Genomic DNA, 23,423 nt, shown 5'->3' on the forward strand with positions numbered 1-23,423 from the left:
GAGGAAAGCATTTTTGAAGAGTTTACCTATTACTGTTTGTAAAAAACAATGTAAACAGAACCAAGGCTTTGGGAGAAAACAGATATGTTGGGTTAAATAAAATATATTAAAAATAAATTTCACCTGTTTCCTTTTACTATTATTAAATAAACGTAGCAACTAGAGAACTTAAAAGTATATGAGGTCTGCGTTATAATTCTACTGAACAGACCTAAACGATTATCTGGTAATATAACTGCAGGAGTCCCAGGTTCGATTCCCAGCCAGGGCACACAGAAGAAGCGCCCATCTGCTTCTCCATCCCTCCCCCTCTCCTTCCTCTCTGTCTCTCTCTTCCCCTCCCGCAGCCAAAGCTCCATTAGAGCAAAGTTGGCCCAGGCACTGAGGATGGCTCCATGGCCTCTGCCTCAGGTGCTAGAATGGCTCTGGTCACAACAAAGCGATGCCCCAGATAGGCAGAGCATCGCCCCCTGGTAGGCGTGCCGGGTGGATCCCGGTCAGGCGCATGCGGGAGTCTGACTGACTGCCTCCCCGTTTCCAACTTCAGAAAAATACAAAAATAAATAAATAAATAAATAACTGCATAAACCAGAAAAACACAGACAACCTCCTAATGCTCCTAGAGTATTTTTGATAAAATATGAATTAATCATCTCTTTGTAAAAAGATAAGACTAAATACACAAAAAATCTGAAATATGGGAATTAGAATGGTAGATGCAACATCTAACATATTTCAGAAGCATGCTACATTTTTTTGGAGCAAGGATCAGCATCTTTTTCTGAAAAGGGCAAGGGAATAAACGTTTCTGCCTTTGTGGGCCGGAGTGACTGTCAAAACTACTCAGCTCAGCCACTAAGCATAAACGCTAGCCATAGGCAATATGTAAACAGATGCGCAGGGCTGTGTTCCAACAAAACTTTATTATAAAATCAATCCAGCTGAATTTGACCCCAGGCTGTAGTGTGCCAACTCTTGTTATAGAGCCAAACATCATGAATTCAAATTTCAAAATTCCAGACAAAATGAATTTTAAGTTAACTAGGTGTGGTTTAAAGAGTAACAGTAAAAAAAGGCTAATTCAGCTGGAGAAGATTACTGTTGCCTCACTAGAAAAAGGAAATGAAATTCACCAACTGAGATAGAAATGATGAAAAAAGAAGAAAACTGTTTTGTTTCTGGAAACATTTCTTATACAGTCATGAAAAAAAATCCACTTACATTTAACTCTATTATCCACAGTAATGTTACAAATAAGAGGTCAAAGGTGACAAACAAACAGAAAGTCCTCCTGACATCAGATATGCCTTTCTTTTCCCTTCCTTCATAGGATTCAATCCTGGCCATGAGCTGTGTAGGGTTGATGGAATGGATGTCATGCAAGGAAGCATGGGAGCTCTGGCTCCCTGTGAGCGCATTCTCCATGTCTCCTGGCAGGGAGTTCATCCTGGAGGGGCTTACAGGAGCCTTTTTCCAATGTCAGCATTCCTAGAGAGAAGAGATCTTTAGTGAATAAAAAAGAGACACCATATTAATCTAGAGCTCACCTAACACCACAGCATTATCCCCACCACCATGCAACTATTTCTCTAACTGAACATTAGAATGCCTTAACTAAAGACTTTAATGTCTTGATGAAGACACTAAGAGAAAGTGAGATGAGAAGCAATTCTTAACATTAACAAAACTACAAAATAACTGTATAGAAAAGAATGCAAACTTACCGTGGTAAAGGATAAAGACAGCCTGTTAACCATAACAAACCGATGTGCCTGATGGCCTAGAGAAGGCCTCTGGTGAAGAAGCCATGCCAGCTCTCTTGCGATGCCAACAGAAAACCTCTGCATTCTGTGTCATTACCCGTGAACTAGGAAAACATGAACTGAATAGCTTCTCAGAAAGCACGAAACCAGAATGTGTGAACTAGCTATAAAAACTGGTATCCTAAAGAGGAACTGCTTTCCACCAAAAGTATCTAATACACCAAATTTAGCATTTCCCCATCATCTCTTACTGACTAGGCATGTTTCTGGGTCTCTTCTTAGGAAAGTATGCACACTGCAGAAGGTTAGGCAACATGCAAATGTCCCACTGATAGAGCAGTTACACTCCCGTCTGAAGATGCAGAACCTCCTTGGCCAATGTAATGTGGGCAGAAGCCTGCATGTCACGGAACCAGACCTTAACAAGTGCACTCCATCATGCTCTCCTCCTTTCTGCCACAGTGCTAGCAATGCTCAGGTAAAGAAGAACATTTCCAAGATGGGTAAAATAACATTTGAAAACAGTGCTGGAATTTCTCTCAAGTAATAGGATCCTATTTGGTACTATTCACAGTCCAGAACTCTGTCTCTTTACACTTAACCTTCATTTCTCTCACTTCCCACACTCAGAAACAAAAGGCCTTTCTCATTTTAATACAATGTGGTGATAAAATGACAGGACATTTTAAAAGCAATTTAATTATATGAACTAAGATACTTCAAAAGTCATACTTCTTCATCTAGTAACCCTACTTCTGGAAATCTAAAGGATATTAAATGTAGCCCTCCAAGGCAAAATTTGATCTATGGGTCATTAGAAGTGGGCTTAGTGACCACCTTTGAGAAATAGGGCAGGAAAAGTGACTACAGGCACAAGCTCAGTCAAGTTCTATTTCCTGGCCTGAATAGTAGAGAAGTGGCTCCGCTCGCTTAGTAAAAACCGACTGACACAGTAGTTTTGGCGGTGTGTTCATTTACGGAAAATTCAGATGCTCTGCGCTTTGTACAATACATATACACATACATGAATTGTGTATGGGCCATCTTTCAATAAACTATCAAAAAAGACTATCATACATATCTATAATCAACCCCATTAAAAAACAACTAAACATCTAACAATACGGGAAGAATCAGGTAAGTCATGGTATAGTTACAGTACACTCATTAAAATATATACTTACAAAGCATTTATAATAACTTGGAAAATGCTTGTGTTATAATAATAACTAGATTAAAATCTGGATACTAAAGGGAATACACACATACACATACTATGGTCACAATTCTAAAATATAGAAACCGTATTTTTAAAAGAATGTACTTACTCAATATATTAGATGTCAATACTGATTATCTAACATATTTTCCTCCCTTTACTTTCTCTATATTATTTCTAATTTCTTATTTTGCACATGTTATCTTCACAAGAGGAACTAATGTTCAAATGTAATTTTGTTAGCATCCTAGCCAGATGTCCCAGGACTTTATGAGGCCCTTCCTTCCCTTTTCAACCCATTTGGGCAACAGTAGATACCGCATCTCAGTCATTCAATTTGCCTCCTCAGAGTAGCGAATCAGCAAAGTATTTTGAAAAGCTCAACAGAAGTCCATTTCAGTGCTTTGTAAAAGAAAATATAAAGTTCCAAAAATTGAAATTATTTCTACACAATTTCTGCTCAATGAGATCAACACCATCCCAGTAGAAGGCATATCAATGGTATGTTTATTTCCCAGAACAGCTTCTCTTTTTTTAAATTTTATTTATTTATTTATTCATTTTAGAGAGGAGAGGGAGGGAGAGACAGAGAGAGAGAGAGAAGTGGGGGAGGAGCTGGAAGCATCAACTCCCATATGTGCCTTGACCAGGCAAGCCCAGGGTTTCGAACCGGTAACCTCAGCATTTCCAGGTTGACGCTTTATCCACTGCGCCACCACAGGTCAGGCACAGCTGCTCTTAAAGCTTGCAAGATACTAAGTTTATCTGTTAGACTTTTAAGTTAATTCTGAAACAATAAGTAAAAATAAATGTAAACAATATGTTTTCTGTGATAACATACACATTTCAGAATGGAAAAAGGAGAGATGAGCTATGAGCTAGTCTCTAAACTGAACTTGGATGAACACAGGTGTATTTCTGCAATAACACAGGCTACATTAAGAAACTGCAATACAGACCATTTTTAAGGCAGTCTAATGATCTATTAATAACTGTATTTAAAATCAATTTAGGCCCTGGCCGGTTGGCTCAGTGGTAGAGCATCAGCCTGGCATGTGGAAGTCCCAGGTTTGATTCCCAGCCAGAGCACACAGGAGAGGCGCTCATCTGCTTCTCCACCCCTCCCCCTCTCCTTCCTCTCTGTCTCTCTCTTCCCCTTCCACAGCCAGGGCTCCATTGGAGCAAAGTTGGCCCAGGCACTGAGGAGGGCTCCATGGCCTCCGCCACAGGCGCTAGAATGGCTCTGGATGCAATGGAGCAATGCCCCAGATGGGCAGAGCATTGCCCCCTACTGTGCATGCCGGGTGGATCCTGGTTGGGCGTATGAGGGAGTCTGTCTGACTCCCAGCTTCTCACTTCAGAAAAAAAAAATCTATTTAAATTCTTAAAGTCATTAAATTGTACATAAAATTCAATGAAGTCACAATTTAAGCCCAGGGTTGTTTTAGGAAGAAACAGTAATTAGATCCTAAGGCAATCACACCATTTTCTCAGTCTCACTCATTTCTCCTTCCCTGAGCACAGGTCTCATGAATAAAAAAGAACAAAGTTACTAACCCTAGGAATCTGAGGCCATTTCAAACTAAAAACTGATATCATACAGTGGTATACACCTACCATGGGAAAGAAGAATCCTTACATAATTTTTCACGTTTGCATATAACTGCTAATTAGCTGGAACTTACAGTATTTGTACAACTTCAATAACAAAGTTACCCAAAACACAGACTGCTCGGAGCAGCTTGACTCTAATCAGAGTGAACTCTCTCTGGGACAAAGAGAAATCTTAAAAATGAGAGAAAGTTTCCTTTTAATGTATAAAGAGACAGATACTTCCAAAAGCCCCATTTACTCTACAACTAGAGGACTTAATCCTAATCATGTCCTTCAGATTCAGGTCAAGTGTCAATTCCTTCAGGAAGATTTCCCTGAAATGCTCCCCACAGCCAACCCCGCAGGCAGGCTCACATGTATCTCCTCCAAGCTCCCCTAGGGCTGTGGGAATGCCACTAATAGTACTGTTTTCCACACTGTGCCTTAATTACCCATTTACTCCCCTGTCTCTCCTGCTAAGCTGCTGTGCTCCTTGAAGGCCCTGAAGTTTGAATTACATATCCCTGTGCCCCCAGGAACTTCCAGAGTAAATAGCAGGCACAAAACAAACACTGACTGAATTCTGTCCACCATCTGTAACACAGAGACTGCCACAGAGTCACGATCTCAAAATTTTCTGCTGAACTGACTACAACTGTTTGTTTCTGAGGAAGAGCCTGGATATTTTCCAGATATAATTTTGGAAGTATTAAGTATTCAGTTCTTGGTTCTGAGATCCTCTGTGGGGTTGGCGTAAGAAAAGCTATGCATCTAAGTACTGAACAGCTTAAAATTAGGAACTGTATACAGAACCAACAATGTACAAAATAGAAATTTATGATATAACAGTATTTTTAAAATAACCAATAAATACATTAAAAATTAAGTAACCTGTTGAGAAAACAATGACAGTAAAAATAGTGGAAAGCTGTCAAATTTAAGCTTATTTTCAAATTCACTTCCTTAAAGTGCTTTAATTAGTTACTCTTTGAAATTATATTTTAAATAAAGAATAAAATTAAAGAATAGGGCATTTAAATAATAAAGTTACAAAAACAATAACTATCCCATGGAGGGAAATATTAAAAAGAAAAAATATGATTATACTTAATAAATAAATCTAAGAGGAGAATAATTTTTCCAAGCTGGGGTAAGTAAAATGTGATTCATTATGCAAAACTCTATACTTTTGTAGATGGACGAACATTTCCACAAACAAAAATTTTTTTTTTGTATTTTTCTGAAGTGAGAAGCAGGGAGGCAGAGAGACAGACTCCTGCATGCGACTGACCAGGATTCACCCGGCATGCACACTAGGGGCGATATTCTGCCCGCCTGGGGCATTGCTCCATTGCAACCGGAGCCATTCTATCACCTGAGGCAGAAGCCATGGAGCCATCTTCAGTGCCCGGGCCAACTTTGTGCCAATGGAGCCTTGGCTATGGGAGGGGAAGAGAGAGAGAGAGGAGAGGAGGAAGGGTGGAGAAGAGAAGCAGATAGGCACTTCTCCTATGTGCCCTGGCTGGGAATTGAACCCAGGACTTCCACATGCTGGACTGATGCTCTACCACTGAGCCAACTGACCAGGGACCAAACAATTTAAAATACATAAATAGACCCAAGAATCAGTCCTTTACGCATTTATTTACTTAATTAAATATTTTTGCGTGCATGCGCAAGAGAGAGAGGAAGACAGGGACAGAGATAGACAAGAAGAGAGAAAGATGAGAAACATCAACTTGTAGTTGTGGCACTTAGGTATTTATTGATTACTTCTCATATACGCCTTTACTGGGGGAATCCAGACAAGCAAGTGACCCTTTGTTCAAGCCACCAACCAACCATGGGGTCATGTCTATGTTCACACACTCAAGCCTCAAGCTGACAAGCTCATGCTCAAGCAGGCAACCTCAGGGTTTCAAACCCAGGTACCAGGTAGACAATTCTATCTACTGTGCCACCACCTGGTCAGGCAAGAATCGATCTTTTAAAACAGTAAATAGGCAAATCTAGATTCGGGAGAGAGAGATTAAAAAAGGAATAGAAGTATCATTCAAGGAGAGATTATGTTTCAAAGTGAAAGTGCTACTTTACATTAATTAATTACATTTGAAATCATGAAGTCAATACTTTGGCAGATAGAGATGGCCTAAATAGAATGAACCAAAGAAAAAGGGAAAAACTGACAATGAATTTTATAGCAAAGAAACTGGAGTCAAAGAATTTGAAAGGTATTTCAAAACCTGAAATACTATATAAATAAAATCCTATAAGCTGTTCCAGAACATTAAAAAGAGCTATCTTATCATTAAAGGTAACATAATACTGACATTAACTGACACACTACACAAGAACACAAGTATAAACTAATCTGACCTATTAACATATTACTATGTAATATATAAAACTGTATATCATATATTAACAGAATAAAAAATCAAGTTTCTTTATATGAAGACTCAGGCACAGTGCTGAATACTGAACATACTTTAATTACATATTTAAGCCTCACAACAGCTCCCATGAGTAGGAAGCCTGTACTAGAATGTATTCCAAAGTCAAACTCATAAATAAAAACTAAACCTAATAAAAGGCAGATATTTCTGTTTACCCATTAAAACATTTCATTGCATTTCAAAAGTATGCATGAACACAACTTACAATTTGTTTATGGTAAAAAGCTTTGAAATTATTAGATTTTAACTAATATTTAATTTGGGAGGACTGGCATAATTTCAAACTCTGTGGGACTTCATTTCCACACAGATATCTACAATCTCCCACTTTATAAAAAATGTGTCTTTCTTAAGTTTCTTATTCTCCAGGCTTTGAAAGAGATGTAGGGAAATATGTTAGTGATAAAAGAAAAACAACAGGGTAAGCTGAAGAGAAACGAGCAACTGATAGTCCTTGGGAGACAAGGAACTAGAGAGTCAAACAGGAGAGGATTGTGCCGGTCATACACATCAACCCAGAGACTACATTGTTACTTCTCAGTATAAGTCAGAAACCTGAACTGGAATAAGAAATTTACCAAATATCAAGCATTAATTCAATTTAAAAAAACAAAAGCACTGAAGATCAAGGAAACCTTGTTTCTTATAAATCACCTTCTGGCCTATACTTTCCTAAGCTTTTCTGCAAAGAAAAACTTGTATAAACTAAAAAATATCTACAGATCATAAATACAAATTCAATCGCAAAAGAATATAATTATCAAATAGTCATACTAGAACATGGAGAAAGAAATCGACAAATCAAAATACACTCAAGTTTTTCTTTAAAATTTAATAAAACAACTATTTACATGGGTTATACAGTAGAAGATACTGTAGATAAAAGAACAGATGATTTTAGAAATGAGGGAGTTCTAAGAAAATCTACAGAAGGAAACATCTCATACATAAAAATTAAAAAACTTCTTTATATCAAAAATACTTAAAAGTAAAACTTAGGCCCTGGCCAGTTAGCTCAGTCAGACAATTATCCCCAAAACAATAAGGTTGCAGGTTTGATCCCCGGTCAGGGCACATACTAAGGAAAGCAACAAATGAATGAACAATTAAGTTGAACAACAAATGAATGCTCTCTTTCTCTCTCTAAAAGTAATCAATAAAAATAAGAAAAACAAACATAAAATGATAAAAGACATAATGAAATCCTTAACATTCAGTTAGAAAATTGAGCAAAAACAAACAAACAAATAATAACCATATGGCACACGAGAAAAATAAATGTACTGATAAACTAAACAAAAAAATTTTTTTCACCCAATATCGGAATGTTTTTTAGAGAAGCAAATTACATTTATGAGATCATTTATTAAATAGTTTTCTGAACTCAAACCCCTTGATCTTACCTAATCTAGCACAGGGCCAGCTTCTGTCTAGTTTTCTAGTACACTTCACCATACTAAACATCACAAGCAGTTTCCTAAGGAAAAAAAAATTCACATTCTCTGGAACCTGTTTGTATTTTGCTCTCTCCATGGAGTGCTACTCTCCTTATCTCTATGGCTCTTTCTGTAAGGCTTAATCCAAGGTCACTTTCTTAGCAAAGCTCTTCCTTTCTCCTACTCTCTCTTCCACCACACTGATCAGAGAGCAGTGTACACAGAGCTCTGTAAGGACTTCTATTATACTGCACCAGGATTATTTCTGCTCTATGTTTTTTCTAAAAAAAGCAACAAAGTCACTCAGGATGCTGTAATTCACCTATTACCAGTCCCTTCATTCCGAGCTTCACTCTGGGAGTGGGACGAAGCTACAGACAAAAAAGGGTGTGGCACTTAAATTAGCATTAAAAATAGAACATGCTAAGAAATAAATATAACAAAAATACACAAGGTCCTAACACTGAAAACTACAAAACACTGCTTAGAGAAATTAAAGAATGTGAAAATAAATGGAAATATATATTGTTTCTGAATATGAAGAATTCATATTATTAATATTTAAAGTCTCCCCAAATTGACCTACAGATCCAACTCGGTCCTACTCATAATCACATCAGATCTTTTGTAGAATTGACAAGGCAATTCTGAAACATACAGAAATATGCCCCACCAAGTGGTGGTGTAGTGGATAGAGCGTCATACTAAGACACGGAAGACCCAGGTTTGAAACCCTGAGGACGCCGGCTTGAGCACGGGGTTGCTGACTTGAGTCTGGGATCATAGACATGACATCATGGTCACTGGCTTGAAGCCCAAAGCTGCTACTGGCTTAAGCAAGGGGTCCCTCACTCAGTTGCAGCCACCCCCCCCCCCCCCTTCAAGGCACATATGAGAAAGCAATCAATGAATAACTAAGGAGACTAAGGAGCTGCAACAAAGAATCGATGCTTCTCATCTCTCTCCCTTCCTGTCTGTCCCTCTCTCTGTCACAAAAATAAATAAATAAAATAAAACGTATAGAAATGCAAATAAATGAGAAGACCCAAAGCAATCTTGAAAAACAACACAATGAGAGCTCACAGTCCCTAACTTAAAGACTCTGTAAAGCTTCAGTAAAGAAAAGTGTGACCCTGGCCGGTTGGCTCAGTGGTAGAGCGTCGGCCTGGTGTGCAGGAGTCCTGGGTTTGATTCCTGGCCAGGGCACACAGGAGAAGCGCCCATCTGCTTCTCCACCCCTCCCCCTCTCCTTCCTCTCTCTCTCTTCCCCTCCCGCAGCCAAGGCTCCATTGGAGCAAAGTTGGCCTGGGCACTGAGGATGGCTCCATGGCCTCTGCCTCAGGTGCTAGAATGGCTCTAACTGCAACAGAGCAACGTCCCAGATGGGCAGAGCATCGCTCCCTGGTGGGCATGCCGGGTGGATCTGGGTTGGGTGCATGCAGGAGTCTGTCTGACTGCCTCCCCATTTCCAACTTCAGAAAAATACAAAAAAAAGAAAAAAGAGAAAAGTGTGAAACTAACATAAGAATCAATAATTAGATCAATGGAACATAACAGAGAACCTAGAATTAGACCAGCACTAATGTGATCACTGGATTTTTAACAAAGATGTTGAAGCAATCCAATGATTAAAAAAAGGGTTTGTTTTCAATAAATGATGTTGGGTCAACCAGATATCAAAATTAAAAAAGAAAAGACCTCAGACACTAATTCACACAATGCAAAAAATAAGACTAAAAGACTGTAAGAGGATATTTTTAAAACCTTTTGTAAAGCAAAGATTTCTTAAAGAAGACACAAAGAGCCATAGTCATCTGAAAAAAATTGTATAAGATGTCTTTAGGAGTTCTTGTATGCCAATATGAGACAACTTGAACATGAAAATGAGTAATGGCAGAAATGTTTGGAATTTATGTTTGGAAAAAATTTAAAAGGTCCACAAGTCCACAGTAGTATTATAAAAAAGAGAGATGGAGTAGAAGTTCTCTTTACAGGGGCAAAATAAAAAGTCCAATAAAAAAGGTAGAAGAAATAAAATGAGAAAAATCTACTCTTTGTAACCCTCAGTTGAAGTAACTGATTTAAGCAACAATTTTTAAAAGATGCTAAAAATTATTAAAAGGTTTTTAGGGAATAGAATCTTTATAGTCTCTAAGTATTATCGCTCAGATTACTTACTTTCATTAAGAGATAATATACTTTTACAATGGAGGGATCTGGAGGTCACCACCTATACCTCATAATTAAATATTATCACCAATATTGAAAAACGCTGACATTATGTTCCTTCTGATGTAATGCAGTAAGAAATACATTAATCTGAATTTTGTCATAAATAAACAATCAGACAAATACACACGTGGAACATTCCTCAAGACGGCTATCATGCACGCTTCAGAGAAGTCAACATGGTAAAAAGCAAAACAAAAACAAAGAGAAGAAAAAGTGGTATGGCTGCTTTCAATCTTAGAAAAGCATAAAGAGATGCAGTCATCAACTGCAATTACAAGCCAAAACTGAATCTTGAATTTAAAAAAAAGGAAAAAGCTACATAGGACATTTGGGAAGTGGATTATGGTTTAGAATCCTGGTTAAGTAAAAGAATACCTTTACTTTTAGGAGATGAATGCTAGAGTGCTGAGTGGTGTAAGGTGGGTGGATAATGGGGGATGGTCACGTGGGGAACCCAGAGTCGCAAACTTTGGCTAGGACTGCCCACAACCAAGCACGCCAAAAGAGGCTTCACAGGAACCATTTGGAAAAAAGCAACCGTCTGCCAGCCAGTGAGATTTCACGTCATATTAGCTTGACTTCCCTAGAGGGACCCTTTAAATATCTCCCACGCGGTTTAATCTTTGCGACTTCCCTGGTCTCCATCTCCTCCATCTTTCTTTCTTCGGGGCCAGGGAACCTCGCTGGGTGGGATGAGCGCTCAGTACTCAATAAAGCCTTTTGTTATTCCACACTTCGTGGCTCTGGCCCCTTCCTTCCTTCCTTCTCGGCGGGGAAAAATACCTTACAAGTGGTAAGTGCCATGATGTACAGAACTTAACTTACAAATAGTTATGTTTTCCATAAGGACATAAGGAAGTTTTTGGAATGGACTTGCTTGCTCAGTCCATCCATCCATCCATCCATCCAGTATAGATAAACATACATACAAAATAAATATATTTAAACATAATGTGTGTATAATATTGATAATGAAAATGAATGGAATGAAAATTGCTAAAAGAGTAACTTAAAATAGAACCAGGAGGTTATTAAGGAAGTTGGGCCTCTGCATATCTTGTACCTGAGTTCTCAGAGCTGCTATTAAGTTGCTAAACCAGTAGCTACACTCGGCTCAAGGCTGAGCCATGAACACCCTGGAACAACAACAGCTACATAGACATATATAAAATTCACTTCCTTTCTTGTAGTTTTCACCTTCCTTGTTTGCATATTGGAATTAACCAAACAATCCCTCATTTTCACTGCAAAAAAAAAAATTATTAACTTTGTTATGAGTATGAACTCATAAGAGCACAGAGTAAGGAACCAGAGTTACCCTAGAAAACCTCTTAAATAATTTCACAAAAGAGAATGGACATGGATTTTGTACACATCTTTGTATAATAATTCCTCTGTGCACAGCTGTTTGAGATGCTGTGACAAATTAAAAGGAAAACCTATATAAGATTTCTGGGTATTCACATCATTCTGCCTTTTATAGCACTATTAAACCACCTAAACACAAAGAGAAATTTGAATGTAGAAGTTAGACTTCTATAAGTACTTGTGACTGCAAACAGGAGTCTTTCTATCTGAATCTTGAGCCAATGTCAAGCACCTAAGAAGGTCTTTCTGTGTTGTAAGGCTTAAATGAAACAGTGGAATATACCTTGTACAATGGTCTGGGGTCTAGTTTGCTCACTTCTTCAGGGAACATGTATACAAGTATCACTTTAAGTGTTTAAAAGCGAAATTTGTCCTGCACTTGTTCCATACATAAGTACTCAAACACTTCCCAGACACTTATTAGGGAAACAGATTTCTTCACAGAGCATCGTCCATCAAGGCTCGGGCACACCGTGTGTTGTCTTCAGCAGCTGACTTACTACGCTGGTACCTACATTTCAACAGTATTTCCTTCTGTTCTTTCTCTTACTTTTATTTAGGAATTTGGAAGTTTAATACATAGTAATATCTCTATATATTATTTTGATTTTCCCCAAAATATCCATTTTCTAGATATCATATTTTCTAGCATTGTTTACATTTGTAACAAGTTTTTATTGTATCCTGATAAATGTGCTCACTCTTCACTGCTATACATCCTGCCTGCCCTCTTCCTCCACATTATTAAAGGCTCTCTATTAAAGTTACAAGTCACTAGTCTTGTCTCATCCTCTAATTTCTGTAAATATTGGCAATTCAAGTAATTGCATACCCATATACAGAATTTAACCTTTTGCCAATCTACTTCAACATTTAGATTTCCTAGAAATTATCATCAATGATTTGGAAAAAATTAAAGCAGAAAACAAATATATTATGGTGTTTTTAAGCCACTCCTCTAACAGACACTAATTTATCTTCCAAGCCCAAACCTCTTCCTTTAGCAACTCAATTTCTAAGTGATCTATTTCTATAGCAATATTAAAAATGTTAGTGAACTCTTATTTGACATATAACATAGACATATTAAGATTTAAAGATGGTTAAATAAAGGCACACAAATGTTTTCATAGTTTATGAGGCAAACTAAAACATATATTGAGAAACTGAATCTGGACATGTACTATAAGAGCTAAGAATTGCACACTGATATCTATTTTATTTACTCCACAAATATGTGGAACGGCAGAGAGTTCATGAAAAAATTACTAATCTCTACTATGAATGAGGTTTTTAGCTCCACAGCTTTGTGCATGTGACAGGTAAGGAAATCTCAAACTCTTGATGCCTAAAGCTAACAAACATCAGTACCCTATCTTCTCATAGACTTCCTGGGTGGTCACACAAGAAACCAGGCCCTCAAGAGATCAGCACTGGATGACTTTATCAACCTAGCTCGTGCTTCAGAAAACAGAATCACATAAACAGAAGGCTCAATACAACTACAGACTAATTAATATATCCAGAAAACAAATTATGAATGATAATACATAATAATGCAAAAGTGCTTGGAGCACATGCTACCGAGGCAGAGGATATCACAAAAGTAGTAGAATCTCTTTAAAATCATAAGGTTCTCGCCTGACTAGGCGGTGGAGCAGTGGATAGAGCATCAGACTGGGATGTGGAGGACCCAGGTTCGAGACCCCGAGGTCGCCAACTTGAGCGCGGGCTCATCTGGTTTGAGCAAAAGCTCACCAGCTTGGACCCAAGGTCGCTGGCTCGAGCAACGGGTTACTCGGTCTGCTGAAGGCTCGTGGTCAAACTGAAGGCCCGCGGTCAAGGCACATATGAGAAAGCAATCAATGAACAACTAAGGTGTTGCAATGTGCAATGAAAAACTAATGATTGATGCTTCTCATCTCTCCGTTCCTGTCTGTCTGTCCCTGTCTATCCCTCTCTCTGACTCTCTCTGTCTCTGTTAAAAAAAACAACAAAAATCATAAGGTTCTGAATGAAGGATTAAAACTAGCTCCACTCTCAAAAAATCTGCTCAATTTTTTTAACAAGAGATAAGCAATTACAAAATCAAAAAGGAAATAATAAATAACTCAAAAATACAGTGATTGGTGTACAATATATAACTACCTATAAACACTTTGAAATCTTTAAGGTACGAAAAATTAACCAATGATAATTGTCAAGATCATATTTACAGCTTTTATCATTACGACGTTTGATACTGCTGCTCACTTCATCTTCCAAACATGCAAAATTGGTGACCATGTCATTTACCCTAAAATCTCTCACTGGTCTCTTCCACGGTTGGTTTTCCCAATCATCATTCATTCACATTACTCCAATTATTCAGTCTAATTCTTTTCCAAAACATTCTCCATAGTGGTATTATGCTAGTTTTTCTAAAATGAAAACTTGAAATGAATCGTTTCCTCTCTCTACTCAAAACTCCATTTCCTGCATACCTGGTCCTCTAGCTATTTTTCTAGTTCCCTTGTACAGGTTTCACCATCCATACCTTTACCCTAATACTTTCTCTGCCTCGCTTGGAGTGCCTTTTCCTCCAACCACCAAACAACTATTGGCAATTATAAGCCTGTCCATTCATTGGTCAAGGAAGCTTAAGTATCACTTCTTCAATGAAACTTTTCCTGAACCCACTGGTATAATACAGCAATTTTCAATAGGTGTGTTCCAAGAAATTTTAAAATATGGAATACATGACTATTCAGTCAGAGACACTGACTTATTTCCCTTAGACTGTCAAATAAAAAATTACAACAGCCAACACAACACCTGTCTAGTGTAAACATATCAAAATTATACCTATTTTTTGTCAGATCAGCAAAAAATGAATTTTTTGGTGTGCCACAGAACTTTAGTGATCAGTTTATGTGTGCCATGAAATAAAAGAAGTTGAAAATCACTAGTATAATATATAGTCCATATATTTTTCTTTAACAGCACCTGTAATTCTTTTACATGTATTTCATGTATGTTCACATGTCCTTTTCTCAGTAGTATAATAAATGTTCCCAGAAGATACTTCTGTATTCCTGGCACCTAGGGAAATGCGTGGCCATGTGTGTTAAACATTTATTTTGTTTGTAAAATTCATCAATTACAAATACCACTATATAAACCTACAGTCTGGGTATTTGCTAACTGAAGTTAGGCAAGCTTACACATGTCTGGAGTTTTCTCATATTAAATAAATATTATATAAACCAAGAATATTTAATCTCTGATTACTATAAATGAGAATAGAATAAAAATAGCCCAACGACCTTCCCAAATCAATTAATTTGGTCATCCTTTTTGCAAACATATTGGGAATGCTATTTAGTGAATTCACTCCCCATCACACTATATAAACTGATACAAATATATAGAAAAAGAGAAAGAAACTTTTCTCTAAATGAGTAAGAACCTAGCCAATCGAATGGACTAATAGATAGTATATTAACTATCTATCACAGTAGAACACTATACTAGCAGCTGTAGGAAAAATAGAGAAAAGATTCTGTCCCTATACTCAAGTAGAACCCAGTTTTAAAGGAGGTAAAATGATTATACAAATAATTAGAAATCAAAGCCCAAGATCATTATAATACACAGAAGATGGAACTTGAGGTTCTTGTGACCAGAAAAGGCTAGTCTAAGAGGAAAGCATGACTTTGGAAGACATGAAAGGATGAGGCAGGCCAGAGGAACTGGAGACAGCAGGAGCAGAAGCATGTCCTGGAGCAGTGAGCCACCCAGGATCTGGCAGAGGCTGCCCGGTGGGAGCCTCAGAAGTGCAGCTGGCCACAGTGCGGACAGGTTATAGGGCTGTGGAAAGTCAGCACGTGAGCGTGAGCTTGCTTCCTGCACCAAGAACAGCAGCAGACAGCACACAGGCTCAACCAAAGAAGCCAGGTTCTGAGGAAAGGGAAAACCCTTCAAAGGCCAGCGTGCACCTCTCTGCTACTGAAATACACGCAGAGGCCGGTCAGTCAGAGTTACGCCCAGATTCAGCCGTCTACCGGCTGTCTACAAAGTCAAGTCTGGCTGCAGTTCATTCCTCCAGGACACAGCCATTGAATTCTAGAATTTGTTTTCTCAACGTACTGTAAAATATTTATTTTAGCACCTGGACAAGTAGAGGTCATGAGAGAAAAAAAGAATAAAAAATAAAATAAAAAAATGATGCTGTTAAAGGACCTGAAAGCACAGAACTTCCCAACTGAGTCTGCAAGATGATGGCCGGCAGCAGAGCACCGGGGTCCAAGAAGATGGCCGGCAGCAGAACACCGGGGTCCAAGACGATGGCCGGCAGCAGAGCACCGGGGTCCAAGACGATGGCCGGCAGCAGAACACCAGGGTCCAAGACGATGGCCGGCAGCAGAGCACCGGGGTCCAAGACGATGGCCGGCAGCAGAACACCGGGGTCCAAGATGATGGCCCGCAGCAGAGCACCGGGGTCCAAGACGATGGCCGGCAGCAGAGCACCGGGGTCCAAGACGATGGCCGGCAGCAGAGCACCGGGGTCCAAGACGATGGCCGGCAGCAGAACACCGGGGTCCAAGACGATGGCCGGCAGCAGAGCACCGGGGTCCAAGACGATGGCCGGCAGCAGAACACCGGGGTCCAAGACGATGGCCCGCAGCAGAGCACCGGGGTCCAAGACGATGACCGGCAGCAGAGCACTGGGGTCCAAGACGATGGCCGGCCGGCTTCATTCCACTCTCTTCTGGCTTAAAAGATAGCACTTCTAGTCCTAAAGCCCCATCCCAGCCACCCTCATTTCCGGAGCCTCCAAGAAGGGAAATACTGCCCTACACACAGAATCAAATGACTGTACACGTCTCTCTAGAGGCACATTGCTGCCAAGTCTGCCTAGAAGAAACTGTAAGCTGATGGCCTGGAGTCAAATGTTCTCCACATCTAGGTGAGAGTGTCTGTTCAAACATCATAAATGATGTTTTTTAAACATAAAATTATTTTCCAATATTAAAAGATGAGAGTGTTACACACGAATAAAATCCAGATTTCTAGAAACAGGTTATTCTGGCAATACTCTCCAGTGCACCCATTTGCCCCCAGCCACCTCCCTTACTTACAGTCCCACCTGGGCCCTGTTGGCATCTGTTTTGCTCCGTTCACACATATGGATGTTTAGATCCCTAACAGTTGGTGCCGGTGTGCACTGGTTGCATTTGGGCCAGGGTTCACAAAGAACACCGCCTAGTTTCACATCTAGTACTACCGCTCACTAGTTGTGGAACTTTACACAACTTACTTAATTTCTCTATGCCTCAGCTTCTCATCCTATTAAATGAGGACAATAACAATATAACTTAACTAGGAGGATTGTTGGGAGGAATAAATGTTTATATGAAGCAGGGGTTCTCAAGGTGTTGGGGACCAGGGGGACATTTCTGGTTGTCACAATTGGGGAGGTGCCACTGACATCTAGTGGGTGTATCCCAGGGATGCTGTTAAACATCCTACAATGCACAAAACAGCCCCACAACAAAAAATTGTCCAGCTCAAGATGTCAATCATGCTGAGGATGAGAAATCAGACACAAAAGTATTTAGACAGCACATGGCATGGAGGAAGCCCTGTGTTAGTTATTATCAATAAAAACAAAAGCAAGGGCTGGCTGGTGTTTCCACCTATTAAAAATATCTAATAGCTCAAGACCAAGCACCCTGTGTTACCTCTGATAAATTTTACTACCATACAAATAGGGAACTGTTCTTAAAATTCTCTGGTTCCACATTATTAATTCATTACGCAAGTGATTAAGTCAAGAATAATTATGAGAATATATTTTTCCTGAAACAAAAAGCAAATGACAATACACACAGTATTTGAAAATTATTTTGTTTTGGAAAATATGGGACATGGAAACCTGTGATTACCACAACTTATAAAGCACTAGACCAAATTTTTCCAAACTCCCAAGTTTACTAACTGAGGACACCCACCACACCCAGGATATTTTTTGGAAGACTGTAATGAGAGGAGAAGCAGAAGGGTTTTAAACTAAAGAGCCTATCAAATCTGATACTACCCCAACACCTGCCCAGGAAGGTCCTGAGGCTTAAACAGCTTGGTCAGGGATCCTTGGTTAGAGGTCATGCTTTGGCCTCAAGTTACTACAAGAAGTCTGTTCTGAGATCAGGTGAACTCACAAGAAAAGCAAGCAAAACAGTCTGGAAATGACACTTGTAGAGACTTTCAGGAGATCTGGTATAGGATATCAGAGCCAGCAATGGCCTGCACAAGCTCCCACTGTAAACCTGAGGGCCTGACCAGGCTTCTCAGCCCCACACTGCAGGGGCCCCTGGCAAGTCTCTCTGGGCCTCAGTTTTCTCATCTTTAATATTAAAAAGTGGAACTGCTCTTAAGTTTTTTGTCAACACCATAAACACAGAGCATTGATTTTTATTTGTGACAATCTCCCTTCAACCTTTAGAACCTAAAGATTTGAGTTCCTCTAAAGCAGGGGTCCCCAAACTACGGCCGGTGGGCTGCATGTGGCCCGCTGAGGCCATTTATCTGGCCCCCGCCGCACTTCCGGAAGGGGCACCTCTTTCATTGGTGGTCAGTGAGAGGAGCACAGGATGCATCCGCAAAGCACAGAGGTGGCACTCACGTACAGTACTCTTTCCAGTGAATGGCTCCAGAAGCGCGTCATATCACTTATTACGGCTAGCAGTAACAAATATGGAACTGGACACTGACCATCTCATTGGCCAAAAGCAGGCCCATAGTTCCCATTGAAATACTGGTCAGTTTGTTTATTTAAATTTACTTGTTCTTTATTTTAAATATTGTATTTGTTCCCGTTTTGTTTTTTTTACTTTAAAATAAGATATGTGCAGTGTGCATAGGGATTTGTTCATAGTTTGTTTTTTTTATAGTCCGGCCCTCCAACAGTCTGAGGGACAGTGAACTGGCCCCCTGTGTAAAAAGTTTGGGGACCCCTGCTCTAAAGGGACACCTTGGTAACTGTATAAACCCTAACAAAACAGGAGAGAGTTCTACTGAATCAGAGCCAAAAACACACTAGAGGTTCTCTTAAAGATGAGATAATAAAAGCATGAATAAAACTAAAGGGTTCTACAATCTATAAACACTTTGCATGTATAAAATGGATTCTTTTAAGTTCAAGCTAACAGCTGTTTGAACAACCATGTGTATAGCACATATTGTTAAGTCTCTTTTAAGCTCAAGCCAACATCTACTTGAACACCCACAAATAAAACAGTGCGCTACCAAAGACACCAAGATTGATAACCTGTGCCACGGAGAATGTCTCCCCAAAGTGCTGTGAAAGTGCAGGCTTCCATTAAAGAGGCACAGTCTATATCTCATCGAGAGACCAGCATAGACGGATGCAGCAGGAAAGCTAGGATGCTGGCTGCCTGGATTTGTCTACCTGGAAAGCATTCCAAGCTGCAGGCAGAGTACAAGCAATGGCACTGAAGCTGGAAAGGCCAGCAGTCCAGTTTGGGCACTGGGTTCATGGTGGAAGAAGGGCACTATGATCTGAGGCCAAACCATGACAGTCGGATCTTGAGAATGTGGACTTAGTTGCATGCATGATCTTAAAGGGCAGAGATACTTGGTCAAAACACACAGTAGATGGCTTATGGATCAAAAGCTCTCTTTTGCCTAAATTTAAATCTCCAACATTTAAGAAAAAAGGTGCTAATTCCATTAACATCATTCTAATCTGACTAATGAAAAAGATTCGCACACTTGTAAGCATAAGGTTAAAGCTGGGAAAACAGTAATAGCTTTAAACTCTCTTTCAAAGATTTGTGAAATAAAACTTAAATTTTAAAGTTATTTTGAAATCACTTTTTAACAGAAGCCGAAGATTCATCCAGAAAGTTTATACTTGTTTAATGCTTTAAAGGGGAAAGAAAATAAAACAAATATTTTAGCCCCCAAGCAGCACTATTGAATCTTTTAAAAATTTACTTTATAAGTTTATATAGTTGAATGCTATATTTTATATGTATATAGAAATCCCGTGATGAAACTTTCAAAAATCACTAGCCTGAGAATCAGCAGGGGGAGAATTTGGTGTCAGTTATGTCTTGAAAATCACTAAACATCTTTGGGTCTCCATAGCCCCAGCTGGGAGTACTGAATCACAATCTCTAAATGCCATTTCATAAAATATAATTTGAAATAATAGAGATTTGTATCAGCTGTCACAGCACAGGGAAGCAGCGAGTAGCATGGATTAGGCTCTGGGGGCCGGCTAATCGGAGTGTTCAGACCTAGGCTTCCTCAGTACTATAGTAGTTGGATGGCGTTAAGTGCAGTTTCCTTTCCCATCAAGAGATAATATTTACTATTCAGTAGGTTGGAAGGATTAAAATGTATATCATGTACCGGGCACAATGTAGACACTAAATAAAAGAAATTAAGTCTCTCTCAGTAATAAAAGTTCCAATGGGAAACAGTTGTCCACTTCACAATGTAGTTTCCTACTACTCAATTTTGAGAAGAGCAGGGATTGACTTCCAGTGCTTTCCAAAGGGCAAGCACATAATGATGATACCAGAGAGGACTCATGGTTGGAAGTAGGAAGGATAAACTAAAATGTTGAAGATAAGTGTAAGCTTCAAGTTCCTGCACATCACAACAATCAACAGGGAAGAAACATCATGGGACACATGCTTGAGGGAAGAAGACATTTTTTCATTAAGAAAGACGGCCTCTGGTGAAAAAAAATGTAATGAATTATTCAAAATAAAGCAGAGAGCAGGTTTGAGTCTATGAGTGTCACTAAAGAATACAAAGAGGGCTTTGGCAATGCACAAATCCTATTTCCTTTGCCTGTCTGCAATTCTTATATGGGGTTCAGATGATCCCGCTGCTGCCAACCTCTTGAGTGTCATCTCCTACCACTGCCCCCCCACTTCACTCTCCCTGAGAGTCACTGCACTCCAATCACATAGCTTCTCTTCCACCTCTGGAATCTGCCAAGTACATTTTCCCTTTAGCTCTTCTGCATATCTGCTGGGAAACTCCAGCAGATCTTCCTATGGCTGACACATTCTAACATTCAGGTCTTGCTCAAACTGTCACTTCTTCAAGGAAATCCTCACTGACCACCATACCCAAATTTCCCCCCATGTACCAGTTACACTCTAGTCCCTTACCCTGTAATATTTTTTCTAGCACTTATCATGATCTAAAGTAGTCATTTTTATTTACATGTTTATTGTATGTCTGCCAAAATATAATGAGGCCTTTGAGGACAGAAACCTTATCTAAATTTTTCAACAATCTGTCCCCAACACCTAAAACAAAGTGTGGAATAGATGATGCACTCATCAGATAAACTCGTCCAAAGAATAAATTCAAATGATAATAATTATCGTTCTTCTGTTAACATAAGTTAGAAAAAGTCCCTGGAAGCAACTTTAGTTTCATTTCTTTTATGCAGTTTTAAGCAATAATAGTCTTTAAAAGCTCAATATTTGAGACACCAAGATTTAAAAAAAATCAATCCTTTATGATAATATAAAATATATGTTTATGCATATGCAGTATTATATGATGCACACTTTTACTTTATGAGTAAAAGAACAGTACCATCAGTTTTGTTTGGTGAGATCTTGCTTCTAGAATAAGAGGGTGTATGAGTAGATAGTGTATATATGTGAATTATCTTTCAGAATCCTTCTCAAGATTTCTGAGATAAACTGAACTAATTCTAGCATATTAGAAAGGTTAGACCTGTTACTTTGTTATCTTGCTAAATGTATCCAAATTAATTGAGTGAAGTGATGAATTCAGTGATTCCATCTACCAAATAAAGACAAAATGACATGGTGAACAATTGGTACATTAAGAGAATGGTAAGAAAAGTTCACAATGTTAACTCATATTTAAACTAAAAGAGAAGAATAAATCCCTTTCTTACCCTAAACCAAAGTAAGCATGTTACTGAGATTTCAAAACATGGCCAGGTGCCCATGAGTGGGCAAAGCAGTTACCTAAAACCATGGCCGGTACATTCATGACTTGTGCTTAATTTTTAAGTTGTTTTGTTTTGAACACAGCTTTTATGGATGAATAAGAGGCCGGTGACACTTGTCTGTATAGCCCAAGCATTACTCCAGTCACCGTTCTTTGTCGCTCTGGAAGGCCCAGGGCGCCAGAATGAGGCTGGACCCACCCAGGGCTCCTCAAAATCTGCAGGGTGGAGGAATGGAGACCTCGCTCCCGCAAACATCCCTGAATCCCAGCCCAAGCCCTGGATGCAAATGCACTGTTTTTGATAAACACAGCTTGCCTGTCCCATCCTCCTCTCCGCAGGTCGCCACAGTGCTCAGCAAGCAGAACCGGATTCTTGGGCTCTGGCCTCCGTTGGCGCGTCTCCTGCGAGCGCCGGGAAAGGCATCTGACCCGAGTGACTCAGTTTTCCAATCTGTCAAATAGGGTGACTAGAAACCAGCCTACCTCATCGGGTGGTTCCGGCCCGGCCACCCCGGGCAGGCCCCGGGGCCGCAACCCCGTAGCCGCGCCTGCGGAGACGCTCGCGAGCGGAGAGGCGTGCTCCGCAGGGCGGGGCCCGCGACCAAGGTCAGGCGACTTGCAGCCCACCCCAGGCAGCCAGCCGTCCCTAAGCTCCTCGGATACCCGGCCCGTGACGTCAACACGCTGACGTGAATGCACAGAGTCCGCCTCTCACTCTGGGGACCAAAGACCCAGCTCAGTGACCTAGCGGACTCACTTATTGGTGAGTAAATCTGTCAATCATCCACTGCCCAGTAAGCGAGGCGGAAAAGCGAGAGAGGGCGGGCTGACTTTCCCGGAGAAGAGGTTGGGAATTCGGAACTCCGACTTTGAGAGCGCCAGAGCTGGTTGCGCTTTCTGGACTCTGGTGCCGCTGATTTGGTTAGAGGCTTCCTCCTCGTCGGAAGAAGTTTTTTCAGTCCTTTGGTGGGAATTTAGGCTCCAACTCCTGAAAATAATCATGGGAGAGGGTTTAAGTGCCTTTACCCACCTCGCTCTAAGCTCTCCAAGAATGAAAAAGGAGGACGTTTTATTTCTCTGCTCAAGCTTCACCTCCGCTTTGAATTCTCAAGTCCTCCAGACCTAGTTAGGAGAACCTGGCTCTGAGCTCATGTCATATAGCTGACACCTCGATCTTTATAGTAGTCACAGTTAGTTATATTTGTGCATGTTCTCCTACGACATGGGACATCTTTTAATTATTTGTTTTAATTCAAGTTATATATTATTATTAAACCTTTCCCCTTAACAGATAGTACAGTTATATCCTTCAAATATTTAAAGAAATAGAGCACTGAAGTTT

The 23,423-nt window shown here is 39.8% G+C and overlaps 1 protein-coding gene across 4 annotated transcripts in view; it reads right to left on the minus strand.

The window, feature by feature from the left end:
• The window catches only part of STARD3NL (STARD3 N-terminal like), a 64,772-nt gene extending 42,069 nt beyond the window's left edge, over positions 1–22,703 (minus strand). Inside the window, exons 1-2 of one of the 4 annotated variants that reach the window (XM_066272151.1) lie at positions 22,565–22,703; positions 1,222–1,488 (exon numbers count right to left, since the gene is read on the minus strand). In XM_066272151.1, the coding sequence (XP_066128248.1) occupies positions 1,222–1,446 (225 nt within the window). In that variant the 5' untranslated portion in view covers positions 1,447–1,488; positions 22,565–22,703. Of the gene's footprint in view, positions 1–1,221; positions 1,489–1,724; positions 1,877–16,288; positions 16,392–22,397; positions 22,529–22,564 lie in introns of those variants that run through there. The other 3 variants (XM_066272152.1, XM_066272153.1, XM_066272154.1) reach the window with 3 other exon arrangements.
• Between the last annotated feature and the right edge of the window lie 720 nt (positions 22,704–23,423).

Source organism: Saccopteryx bilineata, chromosome 4 (assembly GCF_036850765.1).
Source record: "Saccopteryx bilineata isolate mSacBil1 chromosome 4, mSacBil1_pri_phased_curated, whole genome shotgun sequence".
Taxonomy (NCBI): Eukaryota; Metazoa; Chordata; class Mammalia; order Chiroptera; family Emballonuridae; genus Saccopteryx; species Saccopteryx bilineata.